Raw genomic sequence first — 19,830 nt, 5'->3', positions numbered from 1 at the left:
TATTTACAATCTCCTCATCACAGGCAGGCACAGCACTCAATTCAGCATGTGTTTGTGTGTTCTGTCTGCGTCACTCATAGTACATGCCTATATCGTGTGCTATATCGAACAATTTTTCTATCGATATTGAAGAAGGTGTACCGTCGTGTATCAATGCCTCCACCTTGACAACATGTAGGCATCTGTGGTAGACCGATCTAAAGCAGGTATCTTGCCTGTGGGCTCACCAGGAATCATCCCACACCCTCCAGGATGAGGAGACAGGAATGAGAATAGCAGGGCTCGCAAAATCGCTAGTCCGACGTCCCGGGGCTATTGTGTTTTCCAGTCTGGCTACCAAAATGTTTCACCACCCTGCCCGATGGGCTATCTTGTAATATATCTTTTTATATCTATTACAAGATATAAAATTTCTTCATTGATCTGCGTTGTTCACTAGCTTGTAGGGGTAAAGTTCATCGTTTGCACGTGTCAAGTCTTGCCGATTTAAACATTCAAGTGTTTTAAACCATTCACGCGCATTCGGAGCTGCGCGCACTCATTCAAAGCGCGCACAGAGAGCCACTTTTCAGTTGGTTATGTCTTAAGTGAACGTAAACAGTGGAGAAAGAAATCTCAAGTGCATCATTATATTGGATCCGTGCATTCGGTCTTAAAGGGGCAGCAGCCTATAAATACCTGCTGTTCCATAAGCGCCACCTGCTGTCAGAGGGTGACATTTGTGTCTCATTCACAAAGCTAAATCAAACCAAATTTCGAAATTATACAATCTAATTGCAATCTAAACATGTATAATCTAAATAACATGTATTTAGCATCTTTGTTTGGATCATGATTAAAATGCAGTGGTTGCCTCTGATTTTAAATGGAAAAAGCACAGGCAAAGCCTTAGTTTGTTTATATGAAGAGATTTATTTTATTTGTATTATTTGTTTGATTTGGGATTTGTTTAAAAATTTCAAGTTAGTTTTGTCATTTGACATTTAAATTTTACAAAGAAATGTGCAGCAGTTTTGTCATTTGACATTTAAATTTTACAAAGAAATGTGCAGCATTTTGTTGGAGAAATAATAAAAGGACACTTTTTCATTTATTATTTGTCTTAAATCTCATTTTTGTTAAAAAGAAAAATTGTTGAGTGAGTGAATCGTTACATCCCTATATGCTACTAGTTTTTGCTGTGGTATCAAATAAGTATTTTGTTATTTAAATAATAAAGAACCATATTTTTTTTGCTCATCTGCAAAATGATCCGATCTGTTACTCAAAATCTGATATGATAATGCAATATGATCCGAGCCGTGGGTTTTGTGATCCGTTGCACCGCTACTCTCTTGACTTGTTATTTGAAAAAAAAAAGAAAAAGCAATTATTTAAGTTTTTAGTCATGCTGATTTATCCGCAGTGAAGTTCAGACGATGTCGTCTTGTTTTTTTTTTTTATTCGGGCTACTTAAATTCATTTTGGGCTACCAAAATCTGAAGAATGTCTGCCCGAAGGGCTACCAGCGATTTTGAAATTTTGCGAGCCCTGGCGTTGATCCCTGGGCTGTCAAAAAAACAATATCGGTCGACCACTACCATCCACACTACATGACCGAAAACCACCATTGAGTGTTGGTAATAACTTCCGATTGTGATCTTATGTGTGTTTTGGCCATATAATGTTGCTGAAATATGTTATTTGTAGCCTATATCAGGCTAATCGCTACACCTGCTTAGCTTTTCTCATCTAAACACCCTGTATTGTTATGAAAATAGGCAGAATCCCATGAAAATCACATAAAAAATCATTGTCAAGTGGGCACTAATCATCTGACAAATGAACAAATACTGGTCTGGTGAAGGAATGTCATTTTTCAGAAATTTATGGTCATAGTCTATCCACTGGTTTCTCCTCCCACATTAATGAGATGTCTTATTTTCATTGTCATTTATATTGATTTTCAGTAAATATTTATAATGTAATTAATGCAATGACATTTGTAATTGAAATTTGTAGGGATGGTACAAGTACTTGATAGCGATGATTAAACATGAAATAGATGATTGTGTGACCTTGAAAATATTTATTTTTCTTTTATTGCGATTGGATTGGAAGTGGCGTTTTGGGTGGTAGCGTGAGGTCTGATTGGTTGGTGTTGGGACCGTCCATGCTATTCTGACCGGATAACTGAAGTGAAAGCGTGTTGTGATGCCTGGAATCACTTTAATGAAAATACAGTTAAGTGTAAGATGTGCAGTGCCAATGTGCCATAAACATACTATTATAATGAGAACACTATTTTGATAGAATGTTGTCCTTCGTTGTGTTTAGTTGCTTGTGTGTCAATGCGTTTTCACTGGAAGAGTGCATTCACCGCGTAAGTTACACATTCTTATTAGAACGGTCAACTTCTTTTGTACATTGGTGTCAGGTTGTGTAGATGTAAGTTTAAGTAGCATTATGTTTAGGGCTGTCACGATTCCTTGATTAAATTAGAGTACAAAAAAAATCCTCGATTGCATTTCGCCAATGTCGATTAACCGGCAAAATACAGGAAGTGGTGCATTCCATTATTATTGGAATAATGGAACATACATTATTTGGATAATTAGTAAAAAAAAATAATAATAATAATAAATGTAAAAAATCAGTTAAATGATTCTGTTGGATATAACTATTAGGAATCAGACTACACACAGTGTGAACTGTAATGTAAGATATACAGTGCCTTTGAGTAAATTCTTCATTTGTGTCAGAGGAGTCCACCCTTCACAGCTAACTGTTTGCACTTTATCATAAAGTGTCAGACATTTCTAACTGAGTTAAGCTCAGCTTTAAGCTCACACACCCAGGAAATAACATGGGCTGCACCTCTTCAGAGAGACCAGTGCAAAACTGCTCTCATGTTCCACACTGACTCTTTACAAAGTTTTATAACATTGTTTCTTACCTTGGTGATTGATGTCAAATGCATCTCTGTATATAAGACTTAAATATCAAAGTTTTAATAAGTTAAGTTGAATTTGTGAGTATAATTTAGTGTGTGGGCGTGTGATTTTATTTTATTGTGTGTTTTGTATTGTGTATGTTTGATTCACAAATGTGTGTTTGTCACTTTTGCTTCCCGTGGCACATACAAATGAGTGCTGATTGTCAAAAAGAGAGACCAGCACTTCACAGCTCTACAGAATTCACTCTCAAAAATGTGTCGCCTTTCAGTTGAATTTGCCATTTTTGCCATGATTTGTGCATATCTAAGATCATATTTATTTCTGAAATTGGCATGTTGTTTTTATCCTGCCTAATGCCTAAAAGTAGGCCTAGTTTTTATAAGTTCAGTGCTGTTTTGTGTACGGGGTAACCAGGGTATTCAATGCATTTCTTCTTACATAAACGACATATACTGTCAGAGAGTGAATTAGCATTTTCATTCAGTCCATCTACAATTTTAATTCGGACCAATGTGAGAATGAACAAATTTTTGTGTGGCATGCATCCAGTGTTGAAAATTATATCTGGTTGATTGAAAAAAGGATTCATATTTATTCAGTAGGTATAAAAAGTCTTCACATGCCTGTTAAAATTGGAAAAATCATGTCAGATCTTTTCCCTACCTTTAAGGGTGCTTTCACACTTGGTTCGATTGCTCCCCCCCGCTGGACTGCGTTCATATTATTTTATTTGGGACCGAACCGCGGGTCGTTTGTGTCAAGCCAGCAGCTGTTTACCCCATTGCTTAGAAACGACGGCGCAGGAGAAGGTGGCAAAATGCGTAGCATTGCTCCCTTCACTTTTATATTTATGGTTTTGAACCGGTGGTTTTGTTTCCAAAGCTTCAGTACATAACGCCACTTACGTCTGCCTTATGAATGTACTGCAAATGCTCTAAAGAATGCTGACGCGAACAGAAATGAGATATACAGCACTCTGCTTGCAGCACGTCAGTCACACTTGTCAGGAAAGTTAGTGAAACAAACACATTTTTATCAAATAATAAATCATTAATAGCGGTTCACTTCCACGATTTAGTACGATTGCGTACATATGAGCAGCAAACCGTACCAGAGTTCACTTGAAACGTACCCCAGACCAACCCTTTTAAGTGGACTCGGTTGCGGTTCGCGGGTGCACCCAAGTTCGGAAGACAGCATTCACATTATCCTAATGTACCAATATCTGAAGTCAATTGAACCCGGGTGCACACCAAAATTGCTAGTGGAAAAGCACCCTAATAAATGATTGAAACCAACTAAATTAATGTAATAAATAGCAACTTATTAACAAATGCTGTCCTTGATAGCACATGTACATCACTGAGATGTCTATTTGCGTCTACATTTACATCTGCAAGACGTATTTTTTAGAGTGCAATACGTCTATAGGATGTTTCCTATCAGATGTCAAATAGACGTTTAGAAAATGTCTTTAAGATGTTTATGATTAAGAATGTATGTAAAACTGGCATCTTAAAAGACGTCTATCAGATGTTTGTACACAGCAGATGCTTTTCAGATGATCTTTCAGAGCGATCTTTAACAGGCATCTTGCAGATGTACGTGTGCTGGGTAGCATAATTTGTTCGCAGATGTCACTTGTTTGATATTTTGCATCTAGATAAACTACATTCAGACATTTTTAAGGTTGAATGTTTATCCTTTTTGGGCCCATTTTATATAGGTTAAATGAAACACCATGAGAAAATCTAATGTTCATAGGTCATGATCCGGTGTTTTATGCGTCTCAGAATGGCTCAGTTCACAGTGAATGCAGTGAACTCCATTACTGCCTGTGCTCTGAGTTTAGCGCGCATCTGGGAACGCAGCAGGCACCAGTTACACTTTTTCACATTTGCATAATTTTCAACAGTTTAATGGGCAGATGATTACAGTATTTCACTAGATTTGTTATGAGATGCATTGGTAAACCTGTTTTCATAGAAGCTGGAGTTTTCTGCCAAAATAAAATCTCAACTACAGTTCCATCAAAATAAATCTCAAGGGTTTATCTCTTACAAGAAAGGCCTACAATTAACAGACGGGCACAGAGAAAATAATGCACAGAATGCTCGCTGTTCGCAATGCTCGAAATATTGGAAGAAAAATATGAATACTGGGGTGGGGTCTTATAGGGATATCTTTGAGGGGAACTGACTGTCTTCAGAAAAGTCTAGATGGTATTTTCTTATCATATTGCCTCTGTATAATGCACATTAAAGTAGTGTTTATAAGGCAGTGCTGCTTTGTAACCAAGGAACCGCTGTATTGCTGCTGTTCCAGAAGCGCCACCTGCTGTCAGAGAGTGAATTTGCATTCACATTCACCCCGTCTGCTGTTTTGTTTCTTTCAGATGTTTTATGTTGCATAATTTCACAAAGCTAAAGTCGTACCATTCTGTTTTTGCTTCAAATGCTGAAATTATACAATCAAATTTAATACTACATGCTACATGTGTGTAGCATCGTTGTTTGGATTGTGCATATGCAGTGGTTATCTCTAATTTCAAATGGCTACAGATATATATGTTATTAAATATGTTCGATTTTGCAAAAACAGTTTCATGGCCGGGAAAAAAATATTTATAATTAATTGTATTTAAAAGACTTTTGAAACTATGAGGAGTTTGTGCTCGTGTAAATACAGCTTGAGTTCTACCATCTTAATCTCACTTCATCAGCTGTCTGTATGCCTGCACAATATCAAATTTGAGTTGCTTTATGTAAGCTCTTTGTATTATGGTATTGTTGCATTCTAATAAATCTTTTCCCTGTTTTCTTCTTTTCTTTGTACAGCGGATGCCAATCACAGGTTGAATCTCTTCTACCTCGCTAATGATGTCATTCAGAATTGCAAAAGGAAGAACGCTATTATTTACCGAACCACCTTCGCTGATGTGCTGCCAGACGCCGCCCTGCTGGTCAAGTTAGTGAATCACATGTTTGTGTATCTATTTGATTAGTACAGAAGTAGTGACATTCTATGCTGACTCTCTGTGTGTTTGTAGGGATGCTAAAGTGTGTAAGTCAGTGGACAGGATCTTCAGTATTTGGCAGGAGCGGAACGTTTATCCGGAGGAGCTGATCTCTGAGCTGAAGGCCAGTCTGCAGAAGAAAGAGAAAGAGAAGGAAAAGGAAAAAGAAAAGGACAAGGAAAAGGACAAGGAGAAAGTGAAAGAGCAACAGCCTTCTCCTGGTCAGTTTCTGAGGTGTACGCTTCCAATCTCAATGCTGGGTTCAAGTCTAATGCAGAGATTTTTAAACTTCTTAATGTCTAAATATAATCATCTTAAAGGGAATCCACTTCCTAAAAAATTAAGACAACTGCATTTGCTTGTATAAATATTTTTGAATATTTAGGATGGTATCACCTGAACACACGGTAGTCACATTGTCTTGTATTAAGCTGAAATGTCTTATGTTTTTGTAAATTGTAGCTCTTATATAGTTTACCCTGTGTTTGCAGTGTAAATAGCCTTGTTGCTCACAAATAAACAATAAAAAAAAAGAAGTTTGTATAAAAAAAAAAATCAAAAATTAAGTAATCGGTTTGTATTTGTCATCGTAATAAAGACATAACAAATTAGTAATATTACCTTATGAAATTATCTGGAACAACATTTGCAACATTAATAAATGTATTATTTACTTTAATATTCTTAAATACCAGCAGCCATATGGTTTGCGAAGAAACCTTTATGTGGTCAAATATTAATAAAGAGTGCATATCTGAACAAATAGCTATCCAATAAATCATGCATTAATGCATTAAGTGACCAAGTGTAAAAAATCATTTCTTAAAATAACTTGACCCTGTGTTTTCTTTTTTCATTTTTGCAGCCCCAGTCAACCCCAAAACTGCTCTGAAGTCTAAAATTGTTGCAGAGTTTGTAGTAAGTCATGATCTGTCTTTAGGTTCAATTGAACGTTTCCCCTATTATAATTATTACGCTAATAATTAATGTATTTTCTTTGTCAGCCACATGATTTTGTAGAGCGGTTAATATCTTACAAGAACTCTCTGGATGAGAGTGATTTAAGAGAGAAGCAGCTAGCTGCTCTCAGAGTAGACGTCTGCAGCACCGAGGCCCTCAAAAGGTTAAAAGGTAATGAAATATTTCCCAAAAACAGCACTATAGAACTGTTTAGAGAGAGGTTTTTCAAACTCTTGTCTACTTACATCCATAGACAAAGCAGGAGGGAATAAGTTCTCAAAGGACTTTGAGGAGGGAAGCACAAAGCTGCAGGAATTTGTGACGTTCATGGAGGGCCAGATAAAAGCAGGACCCCCGCTGCTGGAGGCGCTGGGAAACACAGATATCTTTTATGAGATGCAATACAAAGAGGTCAAAATTGTTGCCAATGTGAGTCAACTTTGATGCCTTGATGCTATATTTGTTCACAAGATTTGTGAACAAGTTTGTTTTGCCAAACACCACTAACTACACAAAAATATATGAAAAAATTTGAAAATCTGCTTTCTGAGGTTAGACTTCTGTTAATCAACCAAGAGGGCGTGGGTAATGGCTGATGTTAGTTTCGTAGCCAAATATTGGCCTTTTGATCTACCATTAATCATGTATCCTCATATTGTGCTTCTGTCAAACCCCTCACTGGTTCCCGTAGGCGTATAAAGCTTTCGCCAATCGCGTCAGTAGCCTGAAGCGTAAGCTGGACGCTCTGAAGGCCACATTGCCCAGTCTGGATGATTCTCCCATCCCTTCCCCCTCTGAGGACGCCCCGTCCCCCACTGGCTCAGAGTCGCCCTTCCATGGCATGAGTTCCAGGATCGGTTCGGGAAGTGGGGATGGAAACGGAGTGAGAGGTTTGGAGCAACAGAAGGACAACAGAGACATAGAGGACATGGACATGTCTGAGGAAGAGGAAACGACAGCAAATGCTGGAATCATTGGTGAGAGAAAGCAGAGGGGAAATTCAATTAATAAATTCAGATGTCACAAATGTAACATATAACTGACATCGTTCTTTGTCCTCTAGTTGACGAGAGGAAAGAGAAGTCACGTCTTCCATCTGTATCCAAGATGACAAATGCAGCCACAAAAAGCTCCCAGATTACCGCTTCTAAACCATCCCAGGTTTTGGCAACTCCCACAAAGACGGTGTCTGGGTCATCAACCAGTCAAACACCTCCTTCGAACACCACACCCATTACCACGACACCTGTACCTGCTCAAGTTGTTAGCCCCTCCCCCCTGCAGGTGAACTTGGCCAATGTAGATCTGGGCAAGATCAGCTCCATTCTGAGCTCTATCTCCAATGCAATGAAGACCACTGGTGAGCTTCCTATTTGCAGAGCACAACAGACAGGTTCCGGAAGTAAAAATACCATTCAAGTATGTTGCTTTTATGTTTAGAATGATCAATACAACCTTCTCATTATTTGCCGATGTTCACCCTACTGTACTAAAAGCCAAGGCCGCTGAAAGAGTTTGAGAAGAGTTGTAGGTCATAACAGTGTTTTTTTTCTTTCTCAACACCCAGGTGTCAGCCCTGTGTCCCGTCCTTCCCCTGGCACACCTACCACACCATCCAACCACGCCTCCTCCTCCAAAGCCCCTCCTTTGACCCCTGGCAGCATTCCCTCATCCAATCCTCTGGCCAGCATCTTGTCCAAAGTGGATTTCTCCCCCGAGAACATTCTGAATGCTCTCACAAAAACACAGACTCGCAGCCCCAACCTGCAGGGTAGGACACATTACTTGTACACTATTGATTTCTAATCTGTTTGTCAAGATGGGGGAACCTGTTTGAACGAGTAATTATTTTGATATTTATTAACTCTCTATCTTGCAGGTTTGTCTTCTCTCCTTTCATCAGCGCGTTCAGGCACTCTCACTACTCCAGACCCTGTTCCATCTTCACCTGCCTCTTCATCTTCAGCTGTCACCACAGCTGCAGCGACCTCCACCACAACCACCCCAACAACGCCGAAGGCCCTAAAGGCCACGGGCAACAATTTCAAGCGAGAAACTGAGCGAGAGAAAGGGAGAGAGTGGGAGAAGGAGAAGGTGAAAGAGAGGGAAAGAGAGAAAGAAAGAGAACAAGATAAGAAAGAGAGAGGGAAAGAAATCAAGACCGAGGCTGTGGTAATGCCCAGCCTGGAATCGAAGATCAATAGTTTCCTGCAGGGGAATCCTGGTTTCAGTGCTCTCGGACTTGGCTTAGACGACGTAGGCAGCAATAGCCCTCTCCTTGTTGGTGGAGACAATCTGGATGGCACCCCTGTCCGAGATGAGAGTGGTAGCACACCCACCCAAGATGAAATTATGGACTCACCCCATGTACTCAGTGAGCCTCAGAGTGCAGGTCTGTCTGGAGGTCGTAACCTTTCACCTACAGCCTATCTCAGTGACCCCTGGGATGCTGTGATCACTCCACGAGAGGCTCTGGGAGAAAAAAAGCGGAAAGACAGGGATTACCGCACACCACCACCCTCACGACTTGCCGCCTTTAGCCTAAGTGTGACTAAACCAGTCAAGGCCATGACTAAAACCAAAGAGGAAGAAGGGCTGAAGAGAAAAGTACCAGGTTTGAACATTCCATCAGCTGCCATGGTGCAGGATCAGAAGATAAAGGCAAAGATGGATGGTGAGGGAGAGAAAAGTGCATCCTCCTGTAGGCCAAGTGGAGGATCTGGCGACGGGACGAAAGACAAGGAAAGGAAAGCTTCAGCTGACAATGGAGACCACTACCATCGCATTGAGACTGTTGTTTCTTCATCCTCCAGTGAAGGAGCACCAATCGAAACCCTTGATTATGGTAACCGCATCCAGACAGTGGAAAGCATCCGCGTGGTTGGAAGAGTACTGAGAAGAGGAAGCAGTGCTGGTTCTAGAGTGGGTGGGGCCTGGTATGAAGAGGAGGAGTTTATGGAAGCCCCGCCTCCACACCACCCTGGTAGTCGTGGCCATGAGAATTCTGAGGAGTTGGGAATGGCCCCTCCTCTTCCTGTTCTTCCTCCTCCTCTTCCTGCTCACCTTCCACCCCCTTTGCAGTATCCACCTCCACCCTATGCAAACGAAGACCCCACACGACCTTCTCATGGCATTCCTCAACACCATCCTCCCCCTCCATTTTTTCCCTCTTCCATTCCTCCAGTCCCACTACCCCTTGCTCCCATCCCTCAAACCCTACCTCCTTCCAGAGACTTCCCCCTTTCCTCAAACTCCACTGTTATGGTTGGTGGTGTCCTTGTACCAATAGACCGAGTCCTACCCTACCCACCTGCCAACCTCCATCCTGATGGAGCGGGGCATGGAGGTAGCGGTGGCAGTGCCCCTCCTAGAGGCGGCAAACCCCAACTCCCTTCCTTGTTAGGAGATCCCCCTCGCCCAGGCACGGTGAAAGAGCAGTTCGTCTTGCGCCACACCCCACCTCTTCACCGTCCTGGCACCCCGGGAGTTCCTCCACCCCTCCTGGGCAGAATTCGAGAGGGACCCAGTCCCACACCACCATCACCCTCTACCCCAACCACACCTACTCCTCCATCCCCAGCTGGGGAACCCCATCCTCATTTGTCTATTCCCAACCGCCTACCCATCAACACCCTGAATCAGAGACCCCGCCGCCCTTCTTCCCCTCTGCCCCTCCTCCAATTACCAAACCAGCATCACGCGCGTCGTTCCCCACAGTTTCCCAGAGGTTCCCTGCCCCTACCGCCCCCCTCCCGTAACCGTGAACCCCTCCTACCTGGGACAAAGCGTCCCACTGGTAGTTTCGGCGGTGGGCCTTTCAACCCACCCAAAAGACCGTTCTTGCCCCCTCGATATTAGCATCTTAGAATGAGTGCTAAATGCTCTGCACAACCTGAAATAGGCAGTGTAGCAAGCTAGCATCACCTGCGAATCGCAGCGTGAGACGTATACTGCATGTAAATACACATGCACTGACACGCCCTGCCCCAGAGCAGCCATGTTACAGCACTACTCTTCTCAGTGAAAGAGAAGTTTTCAGATACTCTAAAGATGAACTAGGAGGAGGAGAATGTGGAGATCCAGAAACATCCATGGAATATGAAGGAAGGCAAAAGGTGGTTATCCTGTTCAATTGGTGTAATGTGAGAGAGCGGTTATGGAGTGTATGAGTGTGTGTGATATATGGATGACTTGTAAGTGGATACACAGATTATTTCTTTCCTTCCAGTAACTGTTCCTTCACTTCTCCACCCTATAACACTTGCTTTTCTAATTCTTCCCATGTAAATACTTGTTTCTGCTGTTGACAGGTTACAGATTACTGTTTTCTGTCTGTGAAACCTCTGTTACTCTTTCACTTTGAGCTGAAAACCAGTGGATTTCAACTGTGTTTTATTCCTGAGTGATTACATTATTGACAAAGATGTAATGCTAGGCAACCATGATGGCTTGTAGTGATCCTTAAGCTTCATAAAGCAAAAATACAGCCACTTTATAAACCTTCACCAAGATGTGAAGATTTTGGCTCACATTGCATATAAGCTAACCAAGTGTTCAAGGCATAACTACTCGGTAGTTTCTGAGTGCTTTTCAAGAGCTCTTTGCGTGTTTTTTTTTTTTTTTGCTTCATAGTTCCTACATGTATTCTGATTAATAAAAGCATTGTGTCTAGAAATATTATTGAAAGGAAGGAGACTGTTCTTTTCAAGAACAAATGTACCTGGATTGTTTTCTGTCATTTTGTTTTTACTTAAAAGCAGTTCTGTTCAGTCTTATAACTTGATGTCCAACCTTTTCAGGAATGTGCAGAGCTTGAAAACATGACTCTGAATTTTAGGTTCAAATGAAAGTTGAGGAAAGAATTAGTTTCCTCATAAGGTTTAATTATTCTAAATTTCCCATTGAATATGAAATGTTAATCTAAGTCGGTTCTTTGTCTCTAGGATTTAAGATTATGACAGTTTAACCCTTTATCATGTACACACGACTGAAATGTGTGTTTCTGTCTTTGTGTTCTACACAAGCCACACTTTCATGCATTGCATTTTCAGAATGCATTGTTCCTAAAACTAAATCAAATACTACATCCTTTCACAACAATGTTGATACACTGCTTTTCAAAAAAAATGTTTGACAACTTAAATGTGAATACAACCTGTACATCATTGTAGTTTGCATGCATTGTGTAAGAACAAAATAGTTGAAATCTTTCCTTCAAGTGCAGAAATGTTGAATATTTGAAGAGCGTGGTTTGGTGTCTTCATTTGGACAACATGTGCATTCATTGTAGAGTGCTTTACACAAGGAGTATTTCAAAGAACCTACACACTTATTTAACAGTATTTGCAGTGCCAGCTTTGTTGCACATCAGCATGTTATGCACAAGCAATGAAATTCAAATTTGCAGTAAAATCTGGTTTCATTCAGTCATATACAGGTACAGATAGCTGTCTGGATAGACTGGCTAATCAAACTAATGTACAGCACTATTCTCAGAAAACAAAACCTTGAAGTGCCTAATTGTTCTGCAACAACCTTCAAACAGGCACAACGGGACCATTTGCAAATACAGAGTTTGTTTTCTATTGGTAAATGCAGGCTTGAGTTTTGTGGCCCTACAGTAATGATATTGATGACTGATGGTAAGCTCTGTATTAAGAAACTGAACAAACAGCAAATTTAAACAACTGTGTTTACATCTCCAAGTTCTGTTTTTTTTCTTTTGCATTTATATTCCTGACACTTATCCTTCCAGAGGTTAGGGACAACATAGAGTAGACTAGTAATTTCTCCACACCAACGACATAGTGTTGTTGTAGTGTATTCCTATTCACTAAACGGGAATTCTGCACACATATCCAGCTAAGCATCATCAGATATCATGTCAATTGGAGGAGATCCTCATTTTTCACATTGGCATCCTTAATGATCACTGAAATTGTATGTGCTTCCAAACATTGTCACAGTATTGTATAGTTTATTTAATGTCACTGATGATGATCAGTGATTACTTGATTGTGTTGTTCATATCTGGAAAAAAAAAATTGTGCACTTGTTGAATTTGGCTTAGTTTTGTAAATTTAGCAATCCTACGGCAGGGAAGGGTCACTCATTTTCCCCAATGTTAGGCTTTTCAATGACCAGTAGATCATAAAAATATAAAACACTCGCTGTACGCTCTCAGAAAGGGAAAAAAAAGGTACACAATTGTACTTAAAGGTACATATTAATACCTAAAAGTAACAAAAATGTACCTTTAAAAAACAGCTTTTTTTTTTTTTTTTTTGAGAGTGTACTTTCAAGTTTACACTGTTTGCACAGAACTAAAGACGGCTAATGATGAAGGACTGTGGTTTAATACATTGCAAACAGATACCAACATCAGATTTACACATTTGGTTTGTGTCTGAAACACACTTATGTGCTTTAACTGTTTAATACAGCGAGTCAGATTACTGAGCTTCAAATGTTACATTTGCAGTAATCTGCATAGTAAACATTTTTTTAACAAGTCTGTGATTGTTTATCTAATAGTGAATGCTCATATCAATACTGTGGAACAATGTCCTTCAGGAGACAGCACCCACTAGTGCACTAGTTATCAATTGGACACATATAAAAGTGTGTTTTGCATTTCGTCTCTAGGATCCTGTAGAAGTAACGGTGGTGTAGTGAGTGCACGTGCGAAGACGCATCAGCTCAGGCAACTGGAGACAAGTGATGGAGCAGGGGAGTTTAGCTTGAGCTTGTTTCTCTAAATATATTATTTTGCTTTGGTTCGACATAGATATAGTGTTGCGTTCATAAACCTGCACCGTTGTCTGTTTTTCCAGTTCTCCGTGAAGTCCGTGTATTTGGATGTGGCGTGTGTTCGCATGCAGGAGAGTGCTGTCAGTTAATGTGTTTTCTTACGCACTGAGCGGACGCTCGTGACGCACGTCTTGCTTCGCTTCTCATTGGTTGTTGCGCACACAGAGCCCGCCCTCCTTCGAATTTTTCGGCGAATCGGGTTTCTTGCTCTGTGACGGTGTAGTAGTTCCGGGAAAATGGCGGCCCGCTGAGAGGGCAACATTTGGTGTTTGGAGGAGAAACGATGAGCCGTAGCTTTGCGTGAAATGTTCGTGGCTGTGTTGTGGAGGCGGCGCGTCTGTCAGGCGGCGGTCTGCGGCAGCAGAAGCTACGGGAAGGTGTGCAGGACTGATGGAGATGATTCAGTGGTGCTCTAACACACTGACAGCTCAGTGTGACTGACTCGTTTTAGGCTATCTTTGAGAATGGGGTTAACATAGCTTGTGTATAAAGCGATAATGCAAGTTCTGGATGCATTTTGAACTATAACTTTTGTGTGTATGCATGCATTTTTTTTATTGTGCATTGTTTTGGTTTTATTTATGTAAATGTATTTTTTATTTATTGTACATTTGTTCATATCTACAGATATGAGAAGCTCTCTGTGAAGATTAGTGTAATGTAAATTGTACAAGTACAGTGGGGATTAATGTCAGACCACATTAAAATGTATTCATTTTAATCTCAGGCAGAAAACACATCTAATTCAAAGCAATTTTGTAAGAAATGTGACTGCTCTTCTGAATCATCTCGGAGCATGCTGGAGAACATGATCATCAGGTTTAGTTCAGTGCTGCTCTTGTTAAAGCAAAGGAGACACCGAAAATTCAAATTAATTTTTAGTTCAATTCTTAACTCAAATTCTAATTCTGGTTAGTAATTCGTAATGTAATTAATGCAGCATATTTTCAGTAGTGGTCTCAGATTTGTGGGCCTCACTGTATGTTGTTATAAAAGATTCGGTATGTGGTCAGTCTGATCTATTTATGCCATTGATACCAATCAATTTAGTTCTCTGATCTTGAGGTATTACTTTTTTCTTTTATTTTTTTTCCAAAGACCGGTTTAAAAAGTCATAAGGCTCATATAACCCCACTACTTAAGAACCCCACCCTTAACCCATCTCTTTTAGAGAACTACAGACCAAAATTCAAGGCATTAGTGTTTGCCTACAAAACCACCACTGGCTCTGCACCCATTTACCTAAATTCATTACTTCAGACTTTTGTGCCCTCTAGAAACTTGCGTTCTGTGAGTGAACGTCGCTTTATTGTTCATCCCAAAGAAGCACAAAATCACTTTCACAGACTTTTACATTAACTGTTCCCTGCTGGTGGAATGACCTGCCCAACTCAGTCCGAGCAGCTGAGTCCTTAGCCATCTTCAAGAAACGACTAAAAACACATCTCTTACATCTTTATTTGACCCTCTAAGTCTAGCACTCTCTATTCTAATTCTATTCTTTATTAAAAACAAAAACACTTGTCCCTTTTAGACTTGCACTCTATGCATTTTCTGCTTGTATTCTATCTGTTTTCCTTTCATTTATTATATTATTTAAAAACCCTTGCTACGTGTACTGTGTTAAGCTAACTGAGACTTGTTATAGCACTTGCATATCATTGCTCTTTTGTTGATTTTGATTGCTTCCAGTGTCCTCATTTGTAAGTCGCTTTGGATAAAAGCGTCTGCTAAATGTAAATGTAAAGTGTGCGTGTGATTAAATACCTCAGTTTAGTACAGTTGTAAAGTTTGTCTGTGAGACTACAGAATTCCAGTGGTTTATCTTCAGCCCTCCCTCATATTTACCTCTGAGGTAGTGCTTGCACAGTGACTGGTTACATGCTCTCTCTCTGTTCCAGCTGCATCCGTCTGCCTGTCAGACCCAGCGCTTGCGGATCTTCCAGTCTCTCTGTGATCGGCTTGCGACTGGAGCTGCTGAGGAGCACAAAGCATCGAGAGCGGATCTGACCATCCGATTGGCTGACGGCAGGACGGTCAAAGGGTCAGCTGGCGTGACCTCGCCGTTACAGATCGCCAAGAGTGAACGGTAAATATAAGCCTCAGACTCACGCCTCCTGACTTGCTGTGAACCGTACTTTAGAGCAGTGATTGTCAACCTTTTTGACTCGAAGGTCTCGCATTGTCCAACACAATTTTCAAAGCCCATATATATATATATATATATATATATAAGTAAATCCTACACCAATATTTTATTTTCTATTTTTATTTTCATTTTTTTATTTTAAGTGCTGCTTTGGACTGTTGTTACTAATTAGTTCTGCCATAATGTGAGTATCTTCTTGTTTGTTTGTTTGTTTGTATCCTGTTTTCACTCAGCTTTCACTCATTGCTAGTATATTTCACAGATAATTGAGTAAATCCTGCACCAATATTTTTATTTATTTATTATATTTATTTATTTTTTGCTGTGTTCACTCAGAAATTGCTAATAAATGTCACAGATAATTAAGTCCTACACCAGTATTTATTTATTTATTTATTTTTGCTGTTTTCACTCAGAAATTGCTCAATTTCACAGTTAATTAAATCTTACGCCAATATTTTTTAATTAATTAATTTAAGGTTTTTTTTTTTTTTTTTTGCTGTTTTCACTCAGAAATTGCTAGTAAGTTTCACAGATAATTAAGTCCTACACCAATATTTTTTTTTTGTTTATTTATTTATTTATTTTTGCTGTTTTCATCAGAAATTGCTAGCAAATTTCACAGATAATTAAGTAAATCCTACACCAATATATATATTTTTTTTATTTAAAAAAAATTATTTTAAGTCCACTTTAGACTGTTGTTACTAATTGTTAGTTCTGCCATAATGTGTGTATCTGTGTGTGTTTGCAGTGTTAAAGGTGCAGTGGCGAGCAGAGTGAATGGAGCTCTGTGGGACCTAAGTCGCCCTCTTGTGGAGGACTGTGAACTGCAGCTGCTGGGTTTTGACTCGCTGGAGGGGAGACAGGTGCCAGCTTTTGAGTCTCAAAGAGTTAACTCTCAATAACATGTCTGAGTAATATTTCACCCTAAAAACATAAATATCAAATAATAATATTTTTTTAAATATTTGATGCTGATGTTGAATAGTATGATGTTATTTATTTATTTATTTATTTAATAAGCTTTATTTGATAGATTCTGGGCATGTTTTGCTGTGATTGACAGTGAGTGTGTCTCTGCTGTAGGTGGTGTGGCGCACCGGAGCGTGTGTGTTAGCGAGTGTGATGGAGAATCTCTTCAGCGCTCGCGTGTGTCGAGAGGGAGTCTCTGACACGGGCCTGTACTGTGATTACCAGCTCCAAAACAAGTAAACACCGTCTGTTCCCTTTCCAGCCCCTGATGTGAGCCAGTAGTCGACAGTACTTTACCTGCTGTTTATTTGAGATGCTTTAAACTAAGAAGTGAAATCTAGCTGAGCTGCAGTGCTGTGTGTGTCGTAGCGCTCTCTCTCTGTTGGACGTGGAGCAGAGGTGTAAGCAGATGGCAGCTGGGAAGATTCCCGTCATCAAGCTCGAGGTCACTGTACAGGACCTGAAAGAGATCTTCCAGGTCAGCGTGTCCTCTAGCTTTTGACCTTTACAGTGTTCTTCAACCCATGGTTTGTTCCTTTTGTAAATTCGTTTTCCTTACACTCCCACATGTAGATAAAGAGTGAAAAAAGATAGTCAGAAACTCACTGTAATCTAGGGTTGCATGATTTGCGACTAAAAATAGAAGTGTGCGAACTGTAAAATGTATTTAGGAGCATGAGTGCGAATAAAGCAAAAGTTTTCTTAAATTTAATGTCATAAAAAGTCTTCAATGCATGATGGTAAAACAAACGTCTAAATGATCATTTTAAGACGTCTTATATTTTGGGGATGGAAAAACATAAATCGCGATATTAAACTTCAAAAGGCAATGATTTCATTAAAAAAAGAGTGCTGCAGTGTCACAAGGCGGCGCTTCAGAGTTCAGACTGCTTCAAAGTGATTCTCAGTCAATGAATAGCGCACATTTATGCCAAGCGATTACTTATGAACTCAAGTTGATGAATTATGATAATGTCTACTTTATGATATTTATATAATAGGTTTTAGACGGTTGTAAGTATGCATATTTTATCTCTCATTTGAAGGATCAGCCTGCAGTAGTATAGATATTTCAAAATAAGACTCCCGGTGTATTTCGGGCTTGTTTATAATTAAGTCACACATCATTTATTAATTTTTTTCTGGCCATTATTGGTATTTTGGTTAAACAATAAATTGTTTATTTTAATTTCCATTGAATTTATAGTAAACAATTGTAGTTTCTGGCTGGGATGCTTCCCCGCAGGAAGAAAAGACTAAGAACATTATTTGACGCGTATTATTCAATATACAGATTTTACTAGTATCTAGGCCTTCTTCTTCTTCCGCTCTGGAAGTCTATAGCAGCCCATAGAACAGCTTGTGGGAAAGTTATGAAATTTGGCACACAGATAGAGGACAGTCTGATCTGTCGCCATAGCAAGTTTGGAGTCTCTAACTCAAACCCTCTAGCACCACCAACAGCTCAAAGTTGCACTTATATTTATGCTAATAACTTTTGAACCGTAAAGTTTCTTGGCTCATGCGGAGTCAAATGGACACCAAAATTTTAAATTCCATGTGTCAAGATTTTTAGCAATTTTTAATAGTTTGAAAAACTTTTTCGAACTTGTCCTAGACGGTTTGTCTGATTTTCACCAAAATTGGCTCAGATCATCTTCAGACAATGCTGGCAAAAAGTTATGGATTTCGTGTTGATAGACAAAACCGTTTTTGTATCGCACCGCAAAAAAATTTGAGGCATGATGCCAGGCTACGTCTGAGGCTGTATCTCAGCAAAGCTTTGACATATTGACACCAAACTGTGCGTGTGCCATTGTCAACTCACAAAGAACACACCACATCGATTTGATGACACCTATTGGTCAAAAGTGATAAGCCATTAAATCATATTACTAGTGGATGTATTTATAATTTTTCAGGCATTTTGACTTAAATGATCTTAAAATGGCTTCAATTACTCATTGCTGCAGTTGGTCTGATGTTTTGCTTCTGTAGTGCTTGGCCCCTTAATTGCTGCTTGCAGCCATATTTATTGTTGTTGTTGTTGTTACTAAATAAATGCAAAAATTACTATTGTAATATTTCACTGTGAAATACAAATAGAGTATTTTAGAAAAATGCAAACTTTTTTTTTTTTTTTTTACATTTTAACTGTAAAATTTCAATACTAATATTTATGGCTGTCTTAAAGGCATAATATGTAATATTTTTAATTAAAATATCCAAAAACCACTAGAACAGTGTTACATATTTTGCTGACTTGTGTACTTACATTATCCCAAATGTTTTGAAGAATGTTTAAATCCAGAGAAATAAGCAATTTTAACTAGTGACACGGAGCGTGTCCATAGTGTCATTGTGTCACCTGCCAATGACGTCATAACCCCTCGAGTTTTGTTTTGTAGAAAACATGGAAACACCAAAGACGCTTTAATATGTTGTGTGTTTTAATAGACCAGTGACGACCGCACACCCCATGATTCCACACTCAGTCACAGCGTCATCAAACTACGCCTTTGTCTCTTTGTTTTTGAATACGCGCCCTCCAGCGGCGAAAATTACATATTGTGCCTTTAATTTCTCCATTTTCTAATATCAAACTGTGAAACATGTATTTTACTCATTTGTATCAATTTGATAAAATGTATCAATTGCTGCCTAAAGCATGAGATAAAACTAAAGCTGATTATATTCATAAGCTGTCCATGGAGGATTCCTAAATGAAGGATGTTTGAAAAACTTCTAGATAAATACACATTTGATTCAAAAGCGTTGTGTTTCATGAGAGTGACGTGTGTGTGTGTGTGTGTGTGTGTGTGTGTGTGTGGGTGTGTGTGTGTGTGTGTGTGTGTAGGGTGGTCTAACGGTTGACATCTTCAGCGCACAAGGAAAAGACCCTGTGGCAAAATGGAAACTATATGGCAGGAAATCTTCAATAACTAAAGTATGTTTAATGACAGATTTTACCATAATGAAAAAAA

General features: G+C 39.4%; 2 protein-coding genes across 3 annotated transcripts in view; both read left to right on the top strand.

The window, feature by feature from the left end:
- Positions 1-10,786, top strand: part of rprd2b (regulation of nuclear pre-mRNA domain containing 2b) — a 38,511-nt gene extending 27,725 nt beyond the window's left edge. The window contains exons 2-10 of the mRNA XM_016486869.1: positions 5,774-5,903; positions 5,986-6,173; positions 6,818-6,870; positions 6,957-7,083; positions 7,166-7,341; positions 7,604-7,889; positions 7,976-8,272; positions 8,480-8,683; positions 8,792-10,786. Coding sequence (XP_016342355.1) covers positions 5,774-5,903; positions 5,986-6,173; positions 6,818-6,870; positions 6,957-7,083; positions 7,166-7,341; positions 7,604-7,889; positions 7,976-8,272; positions 8,480-8,683; positions 8,792-10,770 — 3,440 coding nt within the window. The 3' untranslated portion in view covers positions 10,771-10,786. The remainder of the gene's footprint in view (positions 1-5,773; positions 5,904-5,985; positions 6,174-6,817; positions 6,871-6,956; positions 7,084-7,165; positions 7,342-7,603; positions 7,890-7,975; positions 8,273-8,479; positions 8,684-8,791) is intronic.
- A 174-nt stretch (positions 10,787-10,960) lies between these two features.
- LOC107689002 (probable threonine--tRNA ligase 2, cytoplasmic) lies at positions 10,961-17,368 on the top strand. 2 transcript variants are annotated; one of them, XM_016486873.1, is made up of 5 exons: positions 10,961-11,027; positions 15,624-15,811; positions 16,626-16,740; positions 16,961-17,082; positions 17,216-17,368. In XM_016486873.1, exons 1-5 carry the CDS (start codon positions 11,004-11,006, stop codon positions 17,346-17,348), a joined length of 582 nt encoding a protein of 193 aa, XP_016342359.1. In that variant the 5' UTR covers positions 10,961-11,003; the 3' UTR covers positions 17,349-17,368. The 2 variants fall into 2 exon arrangements, with proteins under 2 accessions (XP_016342359.1, XP_016342358.1); XM_016486872.1 differs by lacking the exon at positions 10,961-11,027 and adding an exon at positions 13,923-14,099.
- The last annotated feature ends 2,462 nt before the right edge of the window (positions 17,369-19,830 follow it).

This window comes from Sinocyclocheilus anshuiensis, unplaced genomic scaffold (genome assembly GCF_001515605.1).
Source record: "Sinocyclocheilus anshuiensis isolate Anshui unplaced genomic scaffold, SAMN03320099.WGS_v1.1 scaffold181, whole genome shotgun sequence".
Taxonomy (NCBI): domain Eukaryota; kingdom Metazoa; phylum Chordata; class Actinopteri; order Cypriniformes; family Cyprinidae; genus Sinocyclocheilus; species Sinocyclocheilus anshuiensis.
The sequence above is the reverse complement of the archived record's forward strand: the minus strand, read 5'-3'. Positions and strand labels throughout refer to the sequence as shown.

Bases quoted from the DNA above. Each gene is read 5' to 3' on its own strand.
- LOC107689002 (XM_016486872.1), top strand. From the start codon at position 14,028: ATGTTCGTGGCTGTGTTGTGGAGGCGGCGCGTCTGTCAGGCGGCGGTC. The intron at 14,100-15,623 runs GTGTGCAGGACT...TCTCTGTTCCAG, and splicing joins GCAGCAGAAGCTACGGGAAG to CTGCATCCGTCTGCCTGTCA. The intron at 17,083-17,215 runs GTAAACACCGTC...TGTGTGTCGTAG, and splicing joins GATTACCAGCTCCAAAACAA to CGCTCTCTCTCTGTTGGACG.